Source organism: Cucurbita pepo, chromosome LG16 (assembly GCF_002806865.2).
Source record: "Cucurbita pepo subsp. pepo cultivar mu-cu-16 chromosome LG16, ASM280686v2, whole genome shotgun sequence".
In the NCBI taxonomy this organism is placed as follows: Eukaryota; Viridiplantae; Streptophyta; class Magnoliopsida; order Cucurbitales; family Cucurbitaceae; genus Cucurbita; species Cucurbita pepo.
Window position 1 is genome coordinate 6,938,091 of NC_036653.1, and position 19,916 is coordinate 6,958,006.

The window sequence follows — 19,916 nt, forward strand, 5'->3', positions numbered from 1 at the left end:
TTTTTTTTTTTTTTTTTTTATGGAGGGCAGAGGGGTGGGTGGGTAGAAGATTTGGTCCATGGTGGTAACGGTAGACTAAGTTGGCTTTTGCTGATTGAATGGTCATGTATTACCTTTGTTGTTGTACCCTGTAGTTCTCCCCCTCCTAATATATTTATGATTCTCTTTCTAGATCACTTTGATTGATAGATGCAATAGGAAAGGATAAGATGGCCCATTACCTGAGATTGGTTATATATACATTGCATTATAACATTCCCATGCTTGATCAATTCAAGGATAATAATGAGTATAGTTTAATAACCGAGGAATTCAAGAGGTTTTTTGAACTCAAGACTTTTTTATGAATCTATTTCTTTAAAATCAAGTAATCAGATTTGATCTCATGAGTCACGTGTGACCTATTATTTGAGTATTATTAGTCCTATTTAGTTTTGATTGTTAGTGAGCAATTTATTGAACAATGGGGTTTTTTTTATAATAATAATAGTCAAATATTTAGAAATGGAGTCAGATTTAAAACTTTTTCAAGGCTTCCAATTTGATAAGATTGCTATAAAATATGAAATAAAGTACAAAAAATTCACGTCTTTAAATTTTAAGATTTAATGAAACAGTAAAGTAATATAAGCCTTCATTACTCATCCGTATAAATATGTCAACCTTCATCCTTCTAGTCTTTTCTCCTTTTGTTGACCAGGGACTTTGTATATAAACTTATCTCTTTCATATTGTTTTATTATGCAAACATTAAAATTGAGAAACAGATCAGTTTTATAAAAATCTCAACCGCATAGGTCCACTCCTGTGGTTGATCTAACGGTCATGAATCCCTTAAATCCAATCGACCCCTGTGCTAATGAAAACCATCTCGACGACTCTAATTGTTCCGTCACATACAAAGTCGACCAGCAACGGAGTCTGGAAAACCACTCTCATTTTGCTTTCTATCTCAGCTACGGAAGACACTGAAACCCTGGGAGGAACTGAAACTCAGCCCGGGAGGAGCGAGTTGGAGGAACGAATGAAATCAGTAGACAGAAACGGAAGCATCTTGAGGAGCTTCGGTTAAACGGCCAAAGTCAGATGAGGAAGGTCAGATGACAACGGGCGACGATTAAAGCAATATGGAGGTCTGGAATATTCTTAGCAAAAGCTTCCATCCAGTTCGTTAATCCAGCAGGTGAATGAAAATCTACTTCTGTAAAGAAGATGACAGAGCTAGAGGACTGACAAAGAGTTATTGAGAGAACGCAGACAGAACCGAGACGACGAAGGCGGCGACGATTCTCAGTTATTCTGTTTTTCCTAGGCTTTTTAAGACTTGTTCATGGCGAATAAGAAGTAAGAAGAATCTTATGAAGTTTGATAGTGTCCATCATTAAAAGGTTAACAAGGTTTAAAGTAAAGGATAATGTTAGCCGTCCAATTTCATTGAGTGTGGAAGAACACGAGAATAAAAGACACTAAACTCCGAACGTAAAACATTACTATTAATTAAGAGAGAATCCATTGAGCACCAAATCTATCGTAAACAGGGATATAAAAAGGAAAAGAAGCAAACTATGTAATGCTTGGATAGAAAAATAAATGGCCACCTGTCCGTTGTCATCATAGAGGGAGTTCACCGCTGTCAGCGATCACAACTTTGCTCTTAGGTGTTCCGTTCTGACTTCCCTCAGCCTCGACTTTATATACCACGTCCATTCCAGACAACACCTTTCCAAATACAACGTGTCTACCATCCAACCTGTGTATCAAATTCTTACTCAAACCCATTGCTTTGTTTTTAGTGATCTAACAAGAAAATAACGTATGCCAGACAGATATTTACCAGCTAGTTGTCACTGTAGTGATGAAAAATTGTGAACCATTTGAATCTGGACCAGCGTTTGCCATAGACAGAAGGCCTGCATATGTTATACATTGAGTCTTCAGTTTCCTACAATGTTTATGGAGACCATTTGAATGCCTTAACACGGAAGGGTATGGTTGATCCTTTACCTGGGCCAGTATGCTTCAGCTTGAAATTCTCATCAGCGAACTTCTCTCCATAGATTGATTCTCCACCTCTTCCATCGCCGTGGGTAAAATCTCCTCCTTGAATCATGAAGCTGGGAATAATCCTGTGGAACGCAGTGCCCTTGAAGTGTAGAGGCTTTCCGCTGTGCCCAACACCCTTCTCACCTGAAAATCGAAATCATAAAGAGTTGCTGAATCAGAGACCCAAAGATTAGGAAAATGTCCGAGTAACCATTGCATGCTGTAATTTAATCCATCTATTAAAACAATACCAGCTTTTTCCATAAAATCTATGAGGGGACTACGAGGGAAATGAAGTTAGAGCCTTACAGTAGGGCATCAAATTTATTTGACGGGATTACGAAGGAGGTGAAGTAGAGCCTTAGAAGAGGGCATATTTTGTACCACACGTTATTATGGCATCGGTAACTCGATTTAATATAATTGTTAAGAAGATCTCTATACTCTGACTTATATAGAGTAAATCCTCAAACTCTACTTGAGAATATAATTTAAATCAGAGTTATCTCCTTACCCGTGCATAGAGCTCGGAAATTTTCTGCAAAATCACACAAGAAAGAATAGTCAGGAATTAATTTGGTGTACGTAATCCAGCACTGATAGTCCTAACCACAAATAATTAACGTACCAGCGGTTTTAGGAACAGCCTTCCCGAAAAGTCCCATCTCGATTCGACCTGCAAGAGAGTTACCATCCAAATTTTAACATTGAGAATGCTCTAGTTAAAGAACCGCAACAAAATATATTCCGTTGAACTCTAAAGAGTGATGTCTGATGTCTCCGATTATAATTGCCTTAGCAGAAATGGGCGTTAAGCTTTCCTTTACATCCTTCGTTGTATCACTAGGCGCAAATATCATTCAAATAATATGACTGATGCCTCAAGTCCAGCCAATCGGGACAAACTATTGAGCATTATACAATTTACTATTATGGAAAATATGTCTATACATTATATCACGCTAAACACCATTTCATTACTGCATTAAGCATGTAAATCAGGTAAGGCTTTACATTGTGACACCACAGAATAAACAATATGAATGTAGTTAAACTAATATTTAACTAAAGTTAATTTAGGTTTATCAATGTTAAACTAAGAAAATGCGAAGTCGTTCTAGCAAAGAAATGGAAATCAAACGTGCCGCTGCACTCCATTCCTATTCTAATTCACACTATCAATTTAGACCAAAAAAAAGAAAAAAAAAAAAAAATCAACCATACCAGCAGCCTTCCCGTTGATTTCAACATCGAAGTAAACTTTGTTAGTCACTTCTTTCAGATTCCCCTTCGACTTCTTTGCCTGGAAGCATAAATTTCATAAATTAATTTTCTGCTTCACTTTATAAATTTTATTCCCATTCCGATCCAAACGACTAAAACAAAACGTAAAGAACTAAAACCTCATTCTCGAACCACTATACGAAACCGGAATTCATTACAGATCTAGAACGCGTGAAAGATCGCAGAGAAATTAGCACTTCTTTAAAGCGTATAAAAACCTGTCGCTAAAAAGCGATCCAATTACAACGAAAAACTTGAGAGTGATCGAGAATAATTACCTGGATGAGAGTTAGGGTTCCTAATAGGAGGAAAGTACATAACATCAATGGCGCCGTTTTCGCCATCTCGCCGGGAAAGTCACAATCGAAGAATATAAAAACCTTCACAAAGTACTCCGCGAAAGGTGAATCAATCGAAAAGAGAATCAAGAGAGAAATGGCATGCCAAGGCCTTTTATACCCAAATTCTCTGCTCGCGCAAAACGTGTAGTTGCTAGCTTCATCCAATCCAATTCTGCCACGTGTCTTCCTTTCTTCTCCCATTGGTTGAACAACTCCAGTTTGTTACTATAGGGAAGGAAGTAATTTTTCGAATACTTTCTTTTTTTAGATTAAAAAAATCAATATATATATATATATATATATATTTTTTTTTTTTTTTTTTTTTTTTTTTTTTTTTTTTTTTTAATTATTCTAGGAAAATATTTATTTTGTTTTATTTTAAATATAAATAAATAAATATTACTAACATATAATCTAAATTAATGCAATTATTAGTTTGTAATTTTAATTAGTGGTATAAATTAATTTTTCTCTTTTTTTTTTTTTCTTTTATAAATTCCACAAGCTTAATCAAGCAATCCTTTGAAAGCAATAGAGTGGAATATTACAGCTTTTAAAAAATCAAATTGAAATTCTATTTTGAAGTGAATTTATTATATCACATATTATTTTATTAATTATAATATTTTGCATTTTATTTCCTTTTCCCTTTTTCAGGCTTTTTAAATAATTCATGGAATCTCTCTTTTTACTCTATTCCGAGTAATTACTAACTCCAACCCATTTCAAATTATGTCGTATTAATATCAACAAATTTTGCAATGAACATTTTTTACTAGTCTAAGTCTATCGTTAGCAGATATTGTCTATTTGTACTTGTTACGTATCATTGTCAACTTCACAGTTTTAAAATACGTCTATTACAGGGTGGTTTTTACACTCGATTTGCACAATCTATCCAACCAACTAATGTGAGATCTCACAATCCATCCCTTGGGATCCAATATCTTAGCCAACACACTGCTCCAGTGAGTGGCTATGATATCATTTGTAATACCCTCAATTTCACCGCGAGTAGATATTATCTGTTTTGACGGTGAACCTCTACCTCTACTAAGAAGAGGTTTCTACACCCTATAAGAAATTATTGGTCCTCTCCGACCAACTGTGATCTTACAAAAAATATATAAACTTATTCAAAAAAATAAACTTAACCCATCAAATGATGAGTATATGAATGAACCGAGACTACATTTGAATAAGAGCGATCTTTGAGTATAGGATTAAAAATTATTATCTATACCAATATGATGCACCGAAACTTTAACCCTTAAACTTTTTTTCTCCGAAAAACGGTTGAAGGTTTCGGAAAAAGTTGGAGGGTTAGAATTAGTTTAAAAAAAGAAAGAAAAAAAAAAGTATGGTTCACACATTATAACTCTAAATTAATATTTTAAAGGTTGTTTTTTTTAATTAAAAAAAAAAAGAAAAAGAAAAAGAAAAAAAAGAATTAACCTTTAATTTAATAGAAAATAAGAGAGCAGTTGCATTCTATTAATCGCCACCCCCTGTCCCCGCCCTTTGACACATAACCCTTTCTAAACCATTTTTCAATTTCCCTCTCCTCTCTTTCTCCCTCTTCCTCTTCCTCTAATGGCGGACACTGGCGTAGTCACCGTTTACGGCAATGGCGTCATTTGTGAGACTACCAAGAAATCTCCCTTCTCCGTCAAAGCCGGTTTGGCCCAAATGCTTCGCGGCGGCGTGATTATGGACGTTGTTAATGCCGAGCAGGCCCGAATCGCGGAGGAGGCTGGCGCCTGCGCCGTTATGGCCCTCGAGAGAGTACCGGCCGATATTAGGGCTCAAGGTGGAGTCGCTCGCATGAGCGATCCTCAATTGATCAAGGAAATCAAGCAGGCTGTCACCATCCCGGTTATGGCTAAGGCTCGAATTGGTCATTTCGTCGAGGCTCAAATCCTTGAGGCTATTGGTGTCGATTACATCGATGAGAGCGAGGTTTTGACTCCGGCAGATGATAAGAACCATATCAACAAGCACAATTTTCGGATCCCGTTCGTGTGCGGATGTCGAAATTTAGGGGAAGCGCTACGCCGAATTCGCGAAGGTGCTGCGATGATTCGGACCAAAGGCGAAGCCGGAACTGGAAACGTTGTGGAGGCCGTTCGGCATGTGAGGTCTGTGATGGGCGACATTAGGATGCTGAGGAATATGGACGATGATGAAGTTTTCTGTTACGCAAAAGAGATTGGGGCACCGTATGATTTGGTGATGCAGACCAAGCAGCTCGGACGGCTACCGGTGGTGCATTTTGCGGCTGGAGGAATCGCAACTCCGGCCGATGCCGCGATGATGATGCAGTTGGGATGCGACGGAGTATTCGTCGGCTCCGGCGTGTTCAAGAGCAGCGATCCGGCGAGGCGAGCTAGGGCAATCGTGCAAGCCGCTACGCATTACAGCGATCCAGATGTGCTAGCAGAGGTGAGCTCTGGATTGGGTGAGGCCATGGCTGGAATCAACCTCAATAACGACAATGTGAATGTGGAGAGGTATGCAAATCGATCGGAGTAATTTCAGTTTATCATTTTTGGTTTGTGAATCAGATAAAAGGCTTGAAGTTGGGTTTCGCTACTAATCTACCTACCGACAAGGAGATGATCTTCAAGAATTCTGTTGAAATCTTGAAGGTTTAGTAATCCTTTTAGCTCCATATCATCTATTTGACTAAACTTGTTTTTCTCTTTCGTTTGTTGAGTTGAAACCAATAAATATATTCGTAATCTGGGTTTTGTCTAATAATTATATTCCTATATGGGTTCTTTTGGCAACTGATTTATCGGATAATTACTTGTGTTTAATGTTCTAGGATTGAATTTTTGTTACTAGAACGAATGGTTTGGTTGAACCATGATTATCTATGAAATCATTAACCGATCAGAAAGATAAAAACCACACAGATTTTGTAAATTATGAGTGTAATTTATCTTTGATGCCTGAGAATTTTTCATCTTTATTCATCAGGGGAAAGCTTTCTTGGCTGTTCCTAGATTGAAAATCGTTGAAAATCGTTCTATTTTGGCTAGTCATCACCTTGTTATTGTCATGTATTTGTTTCATCAGGATTAAAAGTGGCCCTTCTTAGGCGTGTCCTTGATCGTTATTTAGATTTGGGTTGTTCTTAGTTCCAGGCGAGTCCTTGATCGTTATTTAGATCTGGGTTGTTCTTAGTTCCAGGCGAGTCCTTGATCGTTATTTAGATCTTAGTTATTCTTAGTTTTTGGAAGCATAGTTTAACTGGTTAAGACGAGTACTCTTGATCCAAATGTGATCTATATAGTTCTGACCAGTTTTTGGGAGTACTCTTGATCCAAATATGACCTATATAGTTTTAACCAGTTTTTGGAAGCATAGTTTAACTGGTTAAGACCGATACTCTTAACTCAGATCTATATAGTTTAACTGGTTAAAACGTGTACTCTCAACCCAAATATAATCCATCGTGTAGTACTCTGTAGCTAAATCATTTTTGCTCCTCTTTATTTGCTTAAATGTTTGCGATATTTGTGCACGGACTAAAACCGAGATGTCCATGCCCTCTGGCTGCTTAGCTTTGTCACGATGACAAAGTCAGTGGATGCAGATATGCTTAGAATTAAACTTGCCCTTTGAAGCTACCAGCCATTGGCAAGGTAGCAACGTCTTTCATTTTCACAAGTTCTAGCAACGACCCTGAATTTCATCACTAGGCCTAGCAACGACTCTAAATTTCATCTCCTGATTGATTCGAACAAGGAACCAAGAAAAAACACGGGTTGGTTCAACATCAATATCCGAGATCAAATGCAAACTAATAGTTTATGAAAATTTTCGCTCCACAGTGCAGCTGTTGGGAGATACATTTTCTGTTAATATGCCATTGATTCCAAACAAAAGCAGCCATCGTTTTATTCTGCCTAACATGTCAATGGAGGAAAACTAACAAACTGTTCCAATTTCTGGCTGATGAGTCACCTCATCGTTACATCATATACGGTAGAAGAAAAACAAATACGCAAATTATAGTAATTGGCTCCAAACCAGAAAATCAATATATAAAACAAAATTTAAGAATATCTCGATGAGAAGGCTATGACTATGAAGTTTTTGAAATATCTTCCTGCAATGAACAAATTTGCAAGATGGACTCTGGGGACTTGAGGCAGGATGATAATCAGCAATCAGAACAAGTTCAGCCATGTAATGTTTGAGATAATGGTTGGATCAAAGACAAGGGTGAGGGAAATAATTCACAAACCATCTAAAAGCATGGTCTCTAGGATCCGAGCGGGTATCCTCCATCATTGTTGTCGAAAACTTCATACTCATAGTCCTTATCAAGATCCTCCATGGTTTTTCCAAAAACAAATGATTTGGTTCCCATTGTCGTGAAGGGCATTAAGCCAAATGCCCGTGCAGTTTTGATCTCGCGCGCAACTTTCCTCTGTGCCTTGGCACTAATTCGGGTCTGCAAATTGTTGAAGTGATAAAATAAGATTAAGGATGACGACACAACTTGTTAAAAATATGATTTTTGTTCAAAAAGTTTACCTTGCTCCTCTTGATAATGATCCCGGCGTCGGTAATAAAGTTTGCCAGAAACCTAACATTCTGCAAACAACTATTGGATCATTGTTAGATATGCATACAGCAAGGGTAAGTGACATAAATAAACTTCCTTAAGAGAGACGTGGGCAAAAGACTAAATTTCAGTGGCCACAAGACCAACTTATAGCCAGACTATTTCATGACCTCCTTAATGTTGCAAACGAGCAACTGTTAGAAACTTAGAGGTCATTACATGATCTTTCTTCCTTGATTGACAATGAAAATACAACCGTTTACACGCACCGCCCATATCAGGAGCTCGTGTATTGATTAACTGCAATTTATGTAAAAACAAAAACAAAAACAAAAACAAAAACAAAAACAAAAACAAAACAAAAAATTGATAGTCCATGGCTACTGATGACCACACCATGTCAATGATGACAGACCAAATTTCTAATGGGAAGGGCTCCTCTTGTTCTGGGATTGGAGAGTTTTGATAAAACAAAGATGAATAATGTGAGATCCCACCTTGGCTGGAGAGGAAAACGAAGCATTCCTTAGACGGGTGTAGAAACATCTCCCTAACAGACGTGTTTTAAAAAACCTATTGGTTGGTTTTAAACCGTAAGGCTGACGGCGATACGTAAAAGGCCAAAGTGGACAATATCTGCTAGCGGTGGGCTTGGGCTATTACAAATGGTATCAGAGCCAGACACGGGATGATGTGCCAGCGAGGACGCTGAGCCCCCAAGGAGATGGACTGTGATATACCCCATTGGTTGGAGAGGGTAACAAAGCATTCTTTATAAGAGTGTGGAAACCTCTCCTTAACGGGCGCATTTTAAAACTTTGAGGGGAAGCTCGGAAAGGAAAACCCGAAAAAGACAATATCTATCTGGGGTTGGGGTAGAATTGGGGTGTTACAAATAATCCATCAGATTTCTTAAATAGAACTGTACAGAAAATCAGCAGTAAATAACCCTGTTCCAACTTATTGTTACTTGTACTTCGAAATTTCTAAACTACTCACATTGACTAGATTCAAATTCAAGGATTTCTTTTAAGACTATGACCCATTTTTTGTCACTTCATAAGCTATGATACTTAATAGATGAGCAATTCATACCATAAGATATTCCATATTCGATTACGTGAGAGATGATTGCAACTAATCAAAAGGTCTGTTACCATACCAGTAATTCCAACCACGTTTTATTCCTAGTCCTAGCTATCCATAATGAAATGAGAAGCGGATCAGTAAAAAGGCAAGGTCAATGAAATTCAGGAATGCTCACCCTGAAATCAGCTTTTCTTAAGACCTCCTCAGTTGTCACCTGAAACTCAACCCTTTTCGGAGGTTTGCGTACACCTGGCTTCGTTAGATCCAGATCCTGTATAAATTCAAAAGTACTTAGAACAATGATAACAGTAAGCACATAACATCATCTACAGAAGGTGCAGAGAGGCAACACTTCTACTAAGGACTGCTAAAATGATAATGTAGTGAAGTTCATTTCCATCACGGATCATCTAATCCGAATTAAGTGTCTAGCTATGCTCGGATTAGGCATAATGTAATCATAAATAGAAGTTGACACGAATAATGATAAGGATTTGTTCATAACAAGTATAAAAAACAATTAGTTGCTCAGCTACATGCCTTGACTTCGTATGTTGATCCAGGCTTAAAAGACATATCTGCTCTGAATGTATAATCATCTTTTGCAATTTCCTCGGTATCAAACTCAAAATAAGTGGAAGCTTTCTTCAACTTGCCATCCATCCCATCTGATAGCGTGTTAAGGTTATCATCAAGCCCATACAGAGACTGAAAATTGTTTCCTCCACTCAGTCGCGAACCTATTCTTTCACGAGGTTTGCCAAGTCTATCAAGCTTCTCAAAGAAAGCATCATTTCCGGAATCGCCCGTAGAAACACCCCCGAATATCCGACGTTCAAAGTCATCAGCAGACTCAAACGAATCAGGTTTTCCCTTATCATCAAAGCCACTGTCTGTTTAAAAGTTTTAAACATGAAAAATTGTAAAACCATGCCTCGAATCACATTACCAATTACACAACCAAACTTGAGATTTTCCAAGCAAAACCTCGTAAAACCGATGTCTAAACAGAGACACATTTGAGAAACATTTACTTAGAATAAACCAGACAAATTTCCGCCCAAGCCAAAACGAACTTCAGCAATCACAGTACAAATAATAAATTCATGGATTCAAAACCAAAACAAGTAGAAATTACCACGAGCGGCGTTTGTGGAGAGGTTTCTGAGCACAGAAGGTTGCTTAAATCTCCGCGATAAGCCTCTACCCAGGGTTCGCAAAGCAACCTGAACGGTTCTCATTTCGCACAGAACAAAAATTAGCAGAGCCTAAGAAGAGGAAGACCACTGGATGCGAAAGCTTGAAATGAAACCGAAGTTTGAGTTGAATCCCGTAGGGTTGCTCTTTCAGCTGCCGCCGGTTAGTGAAAGGCCAAACACAAAGGGCGGCAATGGAGGTGAATGAAGGTGGTTCGCGGACTGGGCTGAATTCGTGGATGTGAACCTTTGGTAAAAGCCCAAATTTTTTGGGCCTATGGCCCAATAACTGACGGGAACATGAAAAATGAATTACAAATAAATAAATAAATAAATAAATAAATAAATATATATATATATATTATTTATTTATTGTTATTATTTCAACGATTGAAAATGGTAGGGGTGAATATGAACCTATTAGAATGAGTATTAGAAGGTTACAAGATACGTTGAGACTCAATCAAGCTCGTGGGCGACCATCAATCTAAGGGGTGAATTAGGTCATGGGAGAGTCACGAGAAAGGCAGAAGGCCCCAAACCGACCCTTCAACTGAGGTCAAGGTGACCTGAACTCTACCTATAGAAGTCAAATCGAAGTCTAAAAGTCGAACAACCACCTTGGTTATGCACAGTATGATTAATGCTTGTTTATTTAATAAAATTGATGAATTTGAATATATTTATATATATATATATACCTACATGATATAATTAAATTTTCAGGACACTCAATTTTATCTCTCTGACTTAAAAAAAAAAATACATAAATTTTTAATTTTTAATTTACTATTTTTGAAAATTTTAAAACTACTTAATTTATTAGTTATAAAAATAAAATTTTATAACTCTCTCAATTAGATTTATAAATTTTAAAATCTACAAAATTGAGATTAAAATTTTTAATTGAGAAATGGTTAGTTAAAGGGTAAAAAATGAATTTACCACGTCATTCGCCGAGACGAAAAAACACGTAAGGCGTGAATGATCCGGAATATCAATACGGTCATTTTGGTGAACTATTTCTTCCAATGATACGCTAACACGTGGCATACATTCAGTCACCTTACATGGGGCCCACAATGGCATTATTATTTCGTATATTTTTTTGAATTTCCGCATTTGAGTTGCATTTCATTTGGGATTGAATTTGAGTTTCATTTCACAGAGGCAAATCAAAGACGAAGAAGACAAGAAAGAAAAATATAATTTAAAAAAAAATTAAAAATTAAAAAGAAAGAAAAGAGTTTGAAGAGGGCGGTGTGGCGGAGACCGAAGAGCTTCGGCTTATGCAGAAAATTAGTTTGGTATTTTTTACTTAAACCCAAGTCCAGCTCTGTCGGAGCTTTGTCGGAGATCAAGTCCAGCTCTGTCGGAGCTTCTCTTTTGATCTCCCTTTTGCCGCCGTCGGATCTTTTTCCTTCATACGAGGTAAGTTCCGACAAGATTATGTGTTGTTTGAACATGATTTTGAAATGGGGTTTTGAGATTTTAGTTAAATCGTTTGTGGTTAGCAGATAATTCATCGAATTCTCTGTATTTTGGTATTGGGAACAGTTTTTTAGTTTCTGGTAACTATCCGTTCCTGTTCTTTCATTCTTCTTTCTTTCTGTTTTACCGGTAAACAAAAAAACAGGGGTTGTTTTTAATATGTCGTTTTGTTTGTTGGGTGTCGTGTTTTTTTTTGTTCTTTCTCCATTTCTACTTGATTTTGGATGGTTTTTCACCAATCTAAACTGATATACCTTTGTTTTTGGTGTTTGGTTTTTGTGGTTGATTTCTTGTTCTGTTTAGCTTCTAGAATGTAATTTCTGAATGTGTTCTTGATGATTATATATGTGTAGAGATTTGGAGGTCTTAGAACGGATAGATTTGATGTGCTGCAATAGCAAATCTGTAAGCCCTAATTTCGTGATGAACGGTAGATTTAAGCAAGGGAAATTGGGGCTTTGTTTGTCTGTTTTGCTGGAATTTTCAGCTACAGATGACCTTATTGGGTTTAGGAGTGCTGTTGAGGAACATGGTTATGATATCGATGAGGCAAGCTTGTGGTATGGGCGAAGTATTGGTTCAAAGAAGATGAGATATGAAGAAAGGACTCCTCTAATGGTTGCAGCCATGTTTGGGAGCTTGAATGTTCTGTCGTATATCGTTCACCGTGGTTGTGTCGATGTTAATCGGACTTGTGGCTCTGATGGCCCGACGGCTCTACATTGTGCTGTTGCTGGTGGTTCTGCTGTTTCGGATCAGGTTGTTGAACTCTTGCTTGATGCGTCGGCTGATGCGAGTGCTGTCGATGCGAATGGTAATCGGCCTAGTGACTTGATTGGTCGTGATTTTAGTTTAGCTTCGTATTCGAGGAGAAAGGTATTACAACAATTGCTCAATGGTTGGGAAGAAGATGGCCTTGGGTCCTCGGAGGCGATATTTTACGAGATGGAAACGCTGGAGCCGGTGGAGGCTTCGAGCTCTTGGGCTGCAAGAGATGGGATGGAGAAGAAAGAGTATCCAGTTGATCTCTCACTTCCTGATATCAAGAATGAAATGTATAGCACAGATGAGTTTAGGATGTATACTTTTAAGATCAAACCGTGTACGAGAGCTTACTCTCATGATTGGACGGAGTGTCCGTTTGTTCACCCCGGGGAGAACGCGAGGAGGCGGGATCTAAGGAAATACCATTACAGCTGCGTCCCGTGCCCGGAATTCAGAAAGGGAACATGTAGGCAGGGCGATGCGTGTGAATATGCTCATGGAATTTTCGAATGTTGGCTGCATCCTGCTCAATACCGTACCCGTCTTTGTAAGGACGAAACTGGATGCACCCGAAAAGTTTGTTTCTTTGCTCACAAACCGGAAGAGCTCCGCCCCTTGTATGCTTCAACGGGTTCTGCTGTACCGTCGCCGAGATCAATCTGTGGTTCTTCATTAGACATGGCGTCGATCAGCTCACTTACCCTCGGTTCTCCTTCAGCTTTGATGCCTTCTTCATCGACTCCGCCTTTAACTCCTACTGGAGTTTCTTCTCCAATGGGTGGAACCATGTGGCAGACTCAACCTCCGACCTTGCAGCTTCCAGGTAGCAGGTTGAAGGCGTCTTTGAGCGCAAGAGACGTGGATTTAGATGTCGAGTTACTTAGTCTCGAAAGTCAGCGTCGTCGACAAAAGCAGTTGATCGATGAGATATCGTGTCTACCTTCCCCTTCCAGATGGAACAATGGCTTGTCAACCACTGCATCTTTTCCATCCCCAAGGAGTAGTAGAAATGGGGAGTTGAATGGACTTGGAGGCATGAAGCCTACGAACCTCGAGGAGTTTTTCGGGTCGGTAGATCCCGCAATGTTGCCTCAATTACAAGGACTTTCACTGGATTCTATGGGAAGTCAGGTACAATCACCTTCCAGGATACCGATGCGCCAAAGCCTGAATCGGTCTTTCCTCTCGAGCTATGCTAACAGCATTGGCTCCCCACCTGCAAGGTCGTCTCAACCATCCGTGTCTGCTGCAGTTAGCGTTCTAAGTCCCAGGGGTGCGCTTTTCACCAACCGGAGCCAGAGCTTCATCGAACAGAATGCCATGCCTTCGAACCTATCGGATTGGGGTTCGCCCAATGGAAAGCTAGACTGGGGAATTCATGGAGAAGAACTCAACAAGCTAAGGAAATCTGCATCATATGGGTTTCAAGGCAGTTCTCTGGCAACGCCCACAATGCACGCTACCGCTCCCGAACCAGACGTGTCCTGGGTTCAGTCCTTGGTGAAGGATACTCCGAGCGAGAACTCGGTGCAGTTGAGCATGGATGAGCAGCAGAAACAGCAGCTTTGGCATCTTGACAATAGCGATTTGAAGCAAATGTACATGGAACAGGAGCAGCTAGTTGCTTGAGCCTTGGAGCTTGGCCACCCTTTTTTTTTTTTTTTTTTTTTTTTTTTTTTTGTTCTTCCATTTAATGGATTACTGATCTTATATATATTTTTGAAATGCTCATTGATATTCGTCATTTTAGGTAAGGGAGATTTTCCCGAAGCTAAAAGAATATTGTACCGAAGAGGATTAATCAAACCCGAGCAGAAGGAATGTTTCTGCTCATTGCATGACTAATTCTTCTCGTTATTTCAAAAATTATAATATTATATTTGACGTTTCATAAACGTTTCTGAACTACTTTTTGACTAAAAATTTGGTGGACAGAAAAGGTGACCTGAAACAAGTTAACGTTGTCCTGTTCCAAGTCTTAACGGAATCAAAATCCCGACTTCCGTCCTAAATTTAACCAGTTGCCATTCGGAAGTGCAAAGGCAAAAAGCTATGAGGATTCACCAATTAGCTTCAGCATCCAAAAGTTAAAAGCTAAAATTCAAAGTGGGAGAGGGATTATGGAGCACTACCAAAAAGGCCATCCTTCTAACTGCTTTAGCTCTTTTGTGGTGTTGGTAGTGGGAAGAGCACTGGATAAAGAAAGTAGGTTGCTTTAAGATGAGAGCATAGGTATACCTTTATAATCTAATTTCATAACGATTTTTGAAATTTAGACCTCTCGAAGATCTCGCTTATTATTACTCCAACAGAGCCAATTTGCGAACAAAAACAAGTTGGAATAAGACACAATACAATACAATTCCATATCGATTAACTTGGTGGTGTTAGAGAATTTTCTAAGAATCAACGTTACTGTAACAGCCCAAGCTCACCATAAGTAAATATTGCCTTCTTTGGACTTTCCCTTCTAAGCTTTCCCTCAAAGTTTTAAAACGCATCTATTGGGGAGAGGTTCCACACTCTTATAAGGAATGTTTTGCTCTCCTCTCTAACCGACGTGAGATCTCACAATCCACCTCCCTTGGGAGCTCAGTGTCCTCACTAACACACCGCTCAATGTCTAACTCTAATAACATTTGTAACAGCCCAAGTCCACTGCTAACAAATATTGTCCACTTTAGCCCGTTACGTATCGTTGTCAGCTTCACAGTTTTTTAAACGCATCTACAAGGGATAAGTTTCTACACCCTTCTAAAGAATGTTTTGTTCCCTCTTCAACCGATTCGAGAGGTCACAATTCCTCTTTCACATCATCCTCTAACTTTATTCAAAAGCACCGATAAAGTTGTAGTACAAAACTTAAATTTCCAATGATTGGCTTCATTTAGATTTCTATCAACATGCACTAATGCTTTGGATTTAACACAATAACAGTTGGTGGAAACAAACTATACAGTGTGCTTCAGATGAGAAATAGCATTCGAACAGCCATCATTCATATTAAGATTTGACCACAAGAAACCCATAGTTTTACTTCAGATCCACACAAAGAGAATAGTCATCAAGACGATTATGTCTTGATGAACAACTCCTGTGGCAATGATAGTACGGCACATGATATTTAGTACGTGGAAAGGGGATGTTGAGTTCTTACCTCCAATTCTATATTCTGCTTATATCACGACCAAAGATGAAAGTTGTTGCCCAGTTCACTGCCACATACAATCTGTTCCTCCAGCTTATGACACGTGTTAGATAAGCCGAACGCCAAACGAACCAACTGATGAACCCCGCCATGGATAACCCCTTTGCTTCCTGTAGAAAATACTCACAAGTAAGCCACCTAACTACATAGAGTGAGAGAGAAAGGTAGCCCTTACTTTACTCTGCCTAAGGTCGACAAGAGCCTTGTATCTTCCAATAGTTGCCATGCTTCCGAGGTGCTTGTAGACAAAAGGCGCGCCAAGTTCCAAGTCTTTTCCGCTACCTGCTCGTGCGCCACCTTCTTTACCAATTTTATTCATCAAGGCTGCTAAATATTTGCCTTGCCGCTCTGCTACCTTCAGGATGCAGAAATGCAGTAAGAACTTGAGATTTCATAGATCATTCAGAAAACCCAGAATATATACGAGCATCATAACTTACCTGGGCCAAAGCTGGAAGAACTTGTTTCCCTGTACTCTCTAGGAAACCACTGCAATCGCCTATTGCGAACACATCTTCCACAGAAGGAACACGTAACCACTCATCTATACCAATCCTACCAATATATATAACCAGAAATGTATCATCTCTCTAAGCAATATTTGGATTGATAACCAAAAAGTAAGCATAAATAGGAAACCTTAATCAGATGTATGACGATTCTAGGACTTGAATAAAGATGACACGAACGTTGGGCCAAAGCAGATCATATGTGAGGGTAAAGAAATAACTATATTGTCCATAACATATGAAGTTGAAATTGAACTTTTTTGGTGATAGATAGCGAGGTCAGTAAGCCCGAGGAGACGGAGACTTTCCCTAAATATGAATGGATCCCCAACTGGTCTCAGAACAATTTGCCTATCTTAGAAGGAGGGTTACAGAAAAAGCAGCATGACATTTTCAAAACAATTGCTTGAAAGTTCTGAAATCTAAGAGGCAAACAAACATTTTGGATAAGAGGCAAACAAACGTTACCTGCCACCAGGAGACTTTGGAACATCCAAGGAATTTACAAAAGGTGAGGGCCCAACACCAGTAGACCAAACTAACAGCCCATAAGGAACCTCAGAGCCATCATTGAGAATGATGGACTGAGGTTTAACATCTTTTACAATGCCGCGTACGAGTTGAACTCCGGACTGTGGGATATGAACAAATGAAATGAAAGAATTTCAAATTCAAAGCATCCTAAGAAATGTGAAATTGAAACCCGTTATTATCATCGCTTAAGGAATAAAATGGCACGACTTTGATGTATCGACTTTCCTACTCCTACCTTTGTCAATTGCTTAGTAGCATAGTGCCGAAGGCGATCGTCGAAGGAAGACAATATCTCATTTGCCTGTGAAACAATTAAACAAATACAAGCAAGTAAATCCTCTCGAAGTCTTAAAAACCTATCCAGTAAACTTCCCACACAATGCCAGAAATATTAGAAGCTCAACAACCTAGCATAGAGAAACAACTCGGCCGAAACTTCGAGAAATTGAGATCAATATGCAAATGGTGTATTATGCATAATGAATCAGATACTAGAGTTTGACATTTTACAAACCTCGATCAAAGTAACTTGGATATAATCTTTCACATGAGCATATCTTTGAGTAACATCCTTTATGATAAAATCACTAAGTTCCCCACTGAATTCTACTCCAGTTGGACCGCCTCCAACAACAACACAGTGTAGAAGCCTACGTTTCTCTTCCTCTGAGATGCCTGCCAAGAACAAACTATTCAAATTATGTCCACTGAAAAAAAGAAAGAACACCTATTGGCAAGTCTAATAAAACCAGCTATTCTATACCAGGAACATCGGACAACATCAAGTTCAAAAGCAGCTTCCTACGAATTTCCTGGGCATGATAGACCTCACGAAGAAAAATGGCGTGTTCTTTGACACCATGAATCCCAAAAGTTAATGGCTGGGATCCCAAAGCTATGATCAACTTGTCATATGATAATTTAAACCTCCATGGTTCCAAAGTGTTCAATCCATCAGTGACTGTCTCACATTGCACCTTCAACAACAAGTGAAATAATCCCCTTCTCAGAAGGAAGTTAGAATCAGAGATTTTTCTTTCTGAAATTTTTAGTTCTCATCTTCTAGGTCTAACGATGATTCATTCGATTCTAGTTTAAAAAACCAGAGAGATTTTAGCAAACTGTTCGCAATCGTAAACTTCAATGAAACAGTGACACAATTGAGAAGCATACCACATGTTCATCGGTGTTAACGCCAGTACAATTTGCAAGGAAGAAATAGGAACCAGGTTCGCGAGAAATGGCAGGCTGAATCCGGCCGATTGGTTCGGCAACGGATCTGAATTCCAGAGTTCCAACACAGGTGGAAGCTAGAAGAGGAGTGAATACCATATGGTTGCGAGGCGAAACGCAAACGACATCATATATGCTAGTGTCCAATCCCTTCATCAACCTGCAACCTGCCCAACCAGATCCCAAAACCACCACCCTCGGCTTCTCGCCTTCTGCCGTCGGTCCGAGACCCGGCGGCCGAGCCACCACCGCATCGGAGCTAGCCTGAGAGCTAAAATGAGAGAGGAGGAAAGCAAACGGCGCCGTGGAAGGAAAAAATGGGTGTGGATTTGTGAATCTGAGTGATGCTTTAGTGGATGAAAGTTGCTTGAGATTCCTAAACCAGGCCATGGATGGAATATTCACAGATTCTTCCTCCTCGTTCGAAGATCAAAAAGCGAAGATCTGGGGAACAATGAAAAGAAAAAGTGGTTTTTTCATTACCAAAAGCTCGGGAATTTGATATCTGCTTGATGTTAGCCAGTCGTGTTCTACCCGCTAAAAGAAACGAAATTTCTAGTACCATCGAATTTTTTTTGCATATTATCCCCAATTTTTCTCATAAAATAAACATTTAATATTACGTGGCACTTTGCATATTCCATGGAAGAAAAGTAATAAATAAACAAATATATATATATATATATATTAGTATCTGAGTTGACTTTGACCAGTTTGTTAATATGATCATTAACATTTAATTTGTGGGGCCCACTCTAAACGGGCATAATGGTATGATATTGTCCACTTTGAACATAAGTTCTCGGGAATTTGCTTTGGGCTTCTCTAAAATACATCTAGTATTTTTGTTTATAAACTCATGATCATTCCCTAAATTAGTCGATGTGGGACTTTCATCCAACACCTCCCCTCGAACAAAGTACGCCTCCCCTTAATCGAGGCTCGACTCCTTTACTTTTAGAGTCTTAGTCATTTCTCACTGTGCCTTCGAGGAGCCTTGACTCTTTTTATTTTTTTTTTTTTGGCGCCCTTTGTTTGACATTTGATGATTCTATTGACATTGTTAAGTTTAGGGCAATACTTTGATACTGATACCATGTTAAATGAACACAACTCTCCACAATGGTATGGTATTGTCCACTTTGAACAATACCACGTGCTAGTTGACTTTTCCACTTATAGTTGTTGACATACTCAAAATTTAAAATTAAAATTAATAATATTTTAATATAATTTGTGAAATAAAATATTCCATGTAGATTACCTTCCAAATTGGGAAGTTTTTACAATACAGTTGTCACGAAATTAATTGCGAGTTTCCAATTATGATTATATTGGAGAAAATGATTTAAAAATTCGTTATATCCAAACATTTAATTTTTGAGAAATGCAAGGACTAAATACTAAATATAAATATTATTTCTATTTAACTGTAACCGAAGGAGTTCAAATTCGTGCATTCAATTATATATATTTATTTAAATAAATTAAAGCACGATATTAATAATGATTTTGGCATTAAATTCTATTAAATCTAACAAACGAAAAAAATTATACGGTTGAGGATTATTTAATATAAAAAAAAAAGGTAATTAACAATTTATATGTTAAAAACCCATTTTTTTTTCATTTATTAAAATAAAA

General features: G+C 38.5%; 5 protein-coding genes across 5 annotated transcripts; 2 read left to right on the forward strand and 3 right to left on the reverse strand.

Moving 5' to 3' along the window:
• Positions 1-1,405: 1,405 nt before the first annotated feature.
• LOC111777219 (peptidyl-prolyl cis-trans isomerase CYP20-1) lies at positions 1,406-3,747 on the reverse strand. Its single transcript, XM_023656706.1, has 7 exons — positions 3,606-3,747; positions 3,268-3,346; positions 2,672-2,719; positions 2,558-2,581; positions 2,005-2,187; positions 1,835-1,910; positions 1,406-1,750 (listed from the first exon to the last, which is right to left on the reverse strand). The coding sequence occupies exons 1-7, from the start codon at positions 3,669-3,671 to the stop codon at positions 1,612-1,614; spliced, it is 615 nt and encodes a 204-aa protein (XP_023512474.1). The 5' UTR covers positions 3,672-3,747; the 3' UTR covers positions 1,406-1,611.
• Positions 3,748-5,182: 1,435 nt separating this feature from the next.
• Positions 5,183-6,485, forward strand: LOC111777217 (probable pyridoxal 5'-phosphate synthase subunit PDX1). The gene has a single exon (XM_023656703.1). It carries the CDS (start codon positions 5,262-5,264, stop codon positions 6,198-6,200), a length of 939 nt encoding a protein of 312 aa, XP_023512471.1. The 5' UTR covers positions 5,183-5,261; the 3' UTR covers positions 6,201-6,485.
• A 1,042-nt stretch (positions 6,486-7,527) lies between these two features.
• On the reverse strand, positions 7,528-10,717 carry LOC111777218. The gene is made up of 5 exons (XM_023656705.1): positions 10,475-10,717; positions 9,877-10,229; positions 9,512-9,607; positions 8,217-8,276; positions 7,528-8,133 (listed from the first exon to the last, which is right to left on the reverse strand). The coding sequence occupies exons 1-5, from the start codon at positions 10,575-10,577 to the stop codon at positions 7,942-7,944; spliced, it is 804 nt and encodes a 267-aa protein (XP_023512473.1). The 5' UTR covers positions 10,578-10,717; the 3' UTR covers positions 7,528-7,941.
• A 1,053-nt stretch (positions 10,718-11,770) lies between these two features.
• LOC111777338 (zinc finger CCCH domain-containing protein 66-like) lies at positions 11,771-14,696 on the forward strand. Its single transcript, XM_023656883.1, has 2 exons — positions 11,771-11,963; positions 12,377-14,696. Exon 2 carries the CDS (start codon positions 12,408-12,410, stop codon positions 14,415-14,417), a length of 2,010 nt encoding a protein of 669 aa, XP_023512651.1. The 5' UTR covers positions 11,771-11,963; positions 12,377-12,407; the 3' UTR covers positions 14,418-14,696.
• A 903-nt stretch (positions 14,697-15,599) lies between these two features.
• On the reverse strand, positions 15,600-18,824 carry LOC111777339 (internal alternative NAD(P)H-ubiquinone oxidoreductase A1, mitochondrial-like). Its single transcript, XM_023656884.1, has 8 exons — positions 18,213-18,824; positions 17,803-18,016; positions 17,554-17,714; positions 17,275-17,340; positions 16,974-17,137; positions 16,437-16,551; positions 16,172-16,351; positions 15,600-16,106 (listed from the first exon to the last, which is right to left on the reverse strand). Exons 1-8 carry the CDS (start codon positions 18,660-18,662, stop codon positions 15,954-15,956), a joined length of 1,503 nt encoding a protein of 500 aa, XP_023512652.1. The 5' UTR covers positions 18,663-18,824; the 3' UTR covers positions 15,600-15,953.
• Between the last annotated feature and the right edge of the window lie 1,092 nt (positions 18,825-19,916).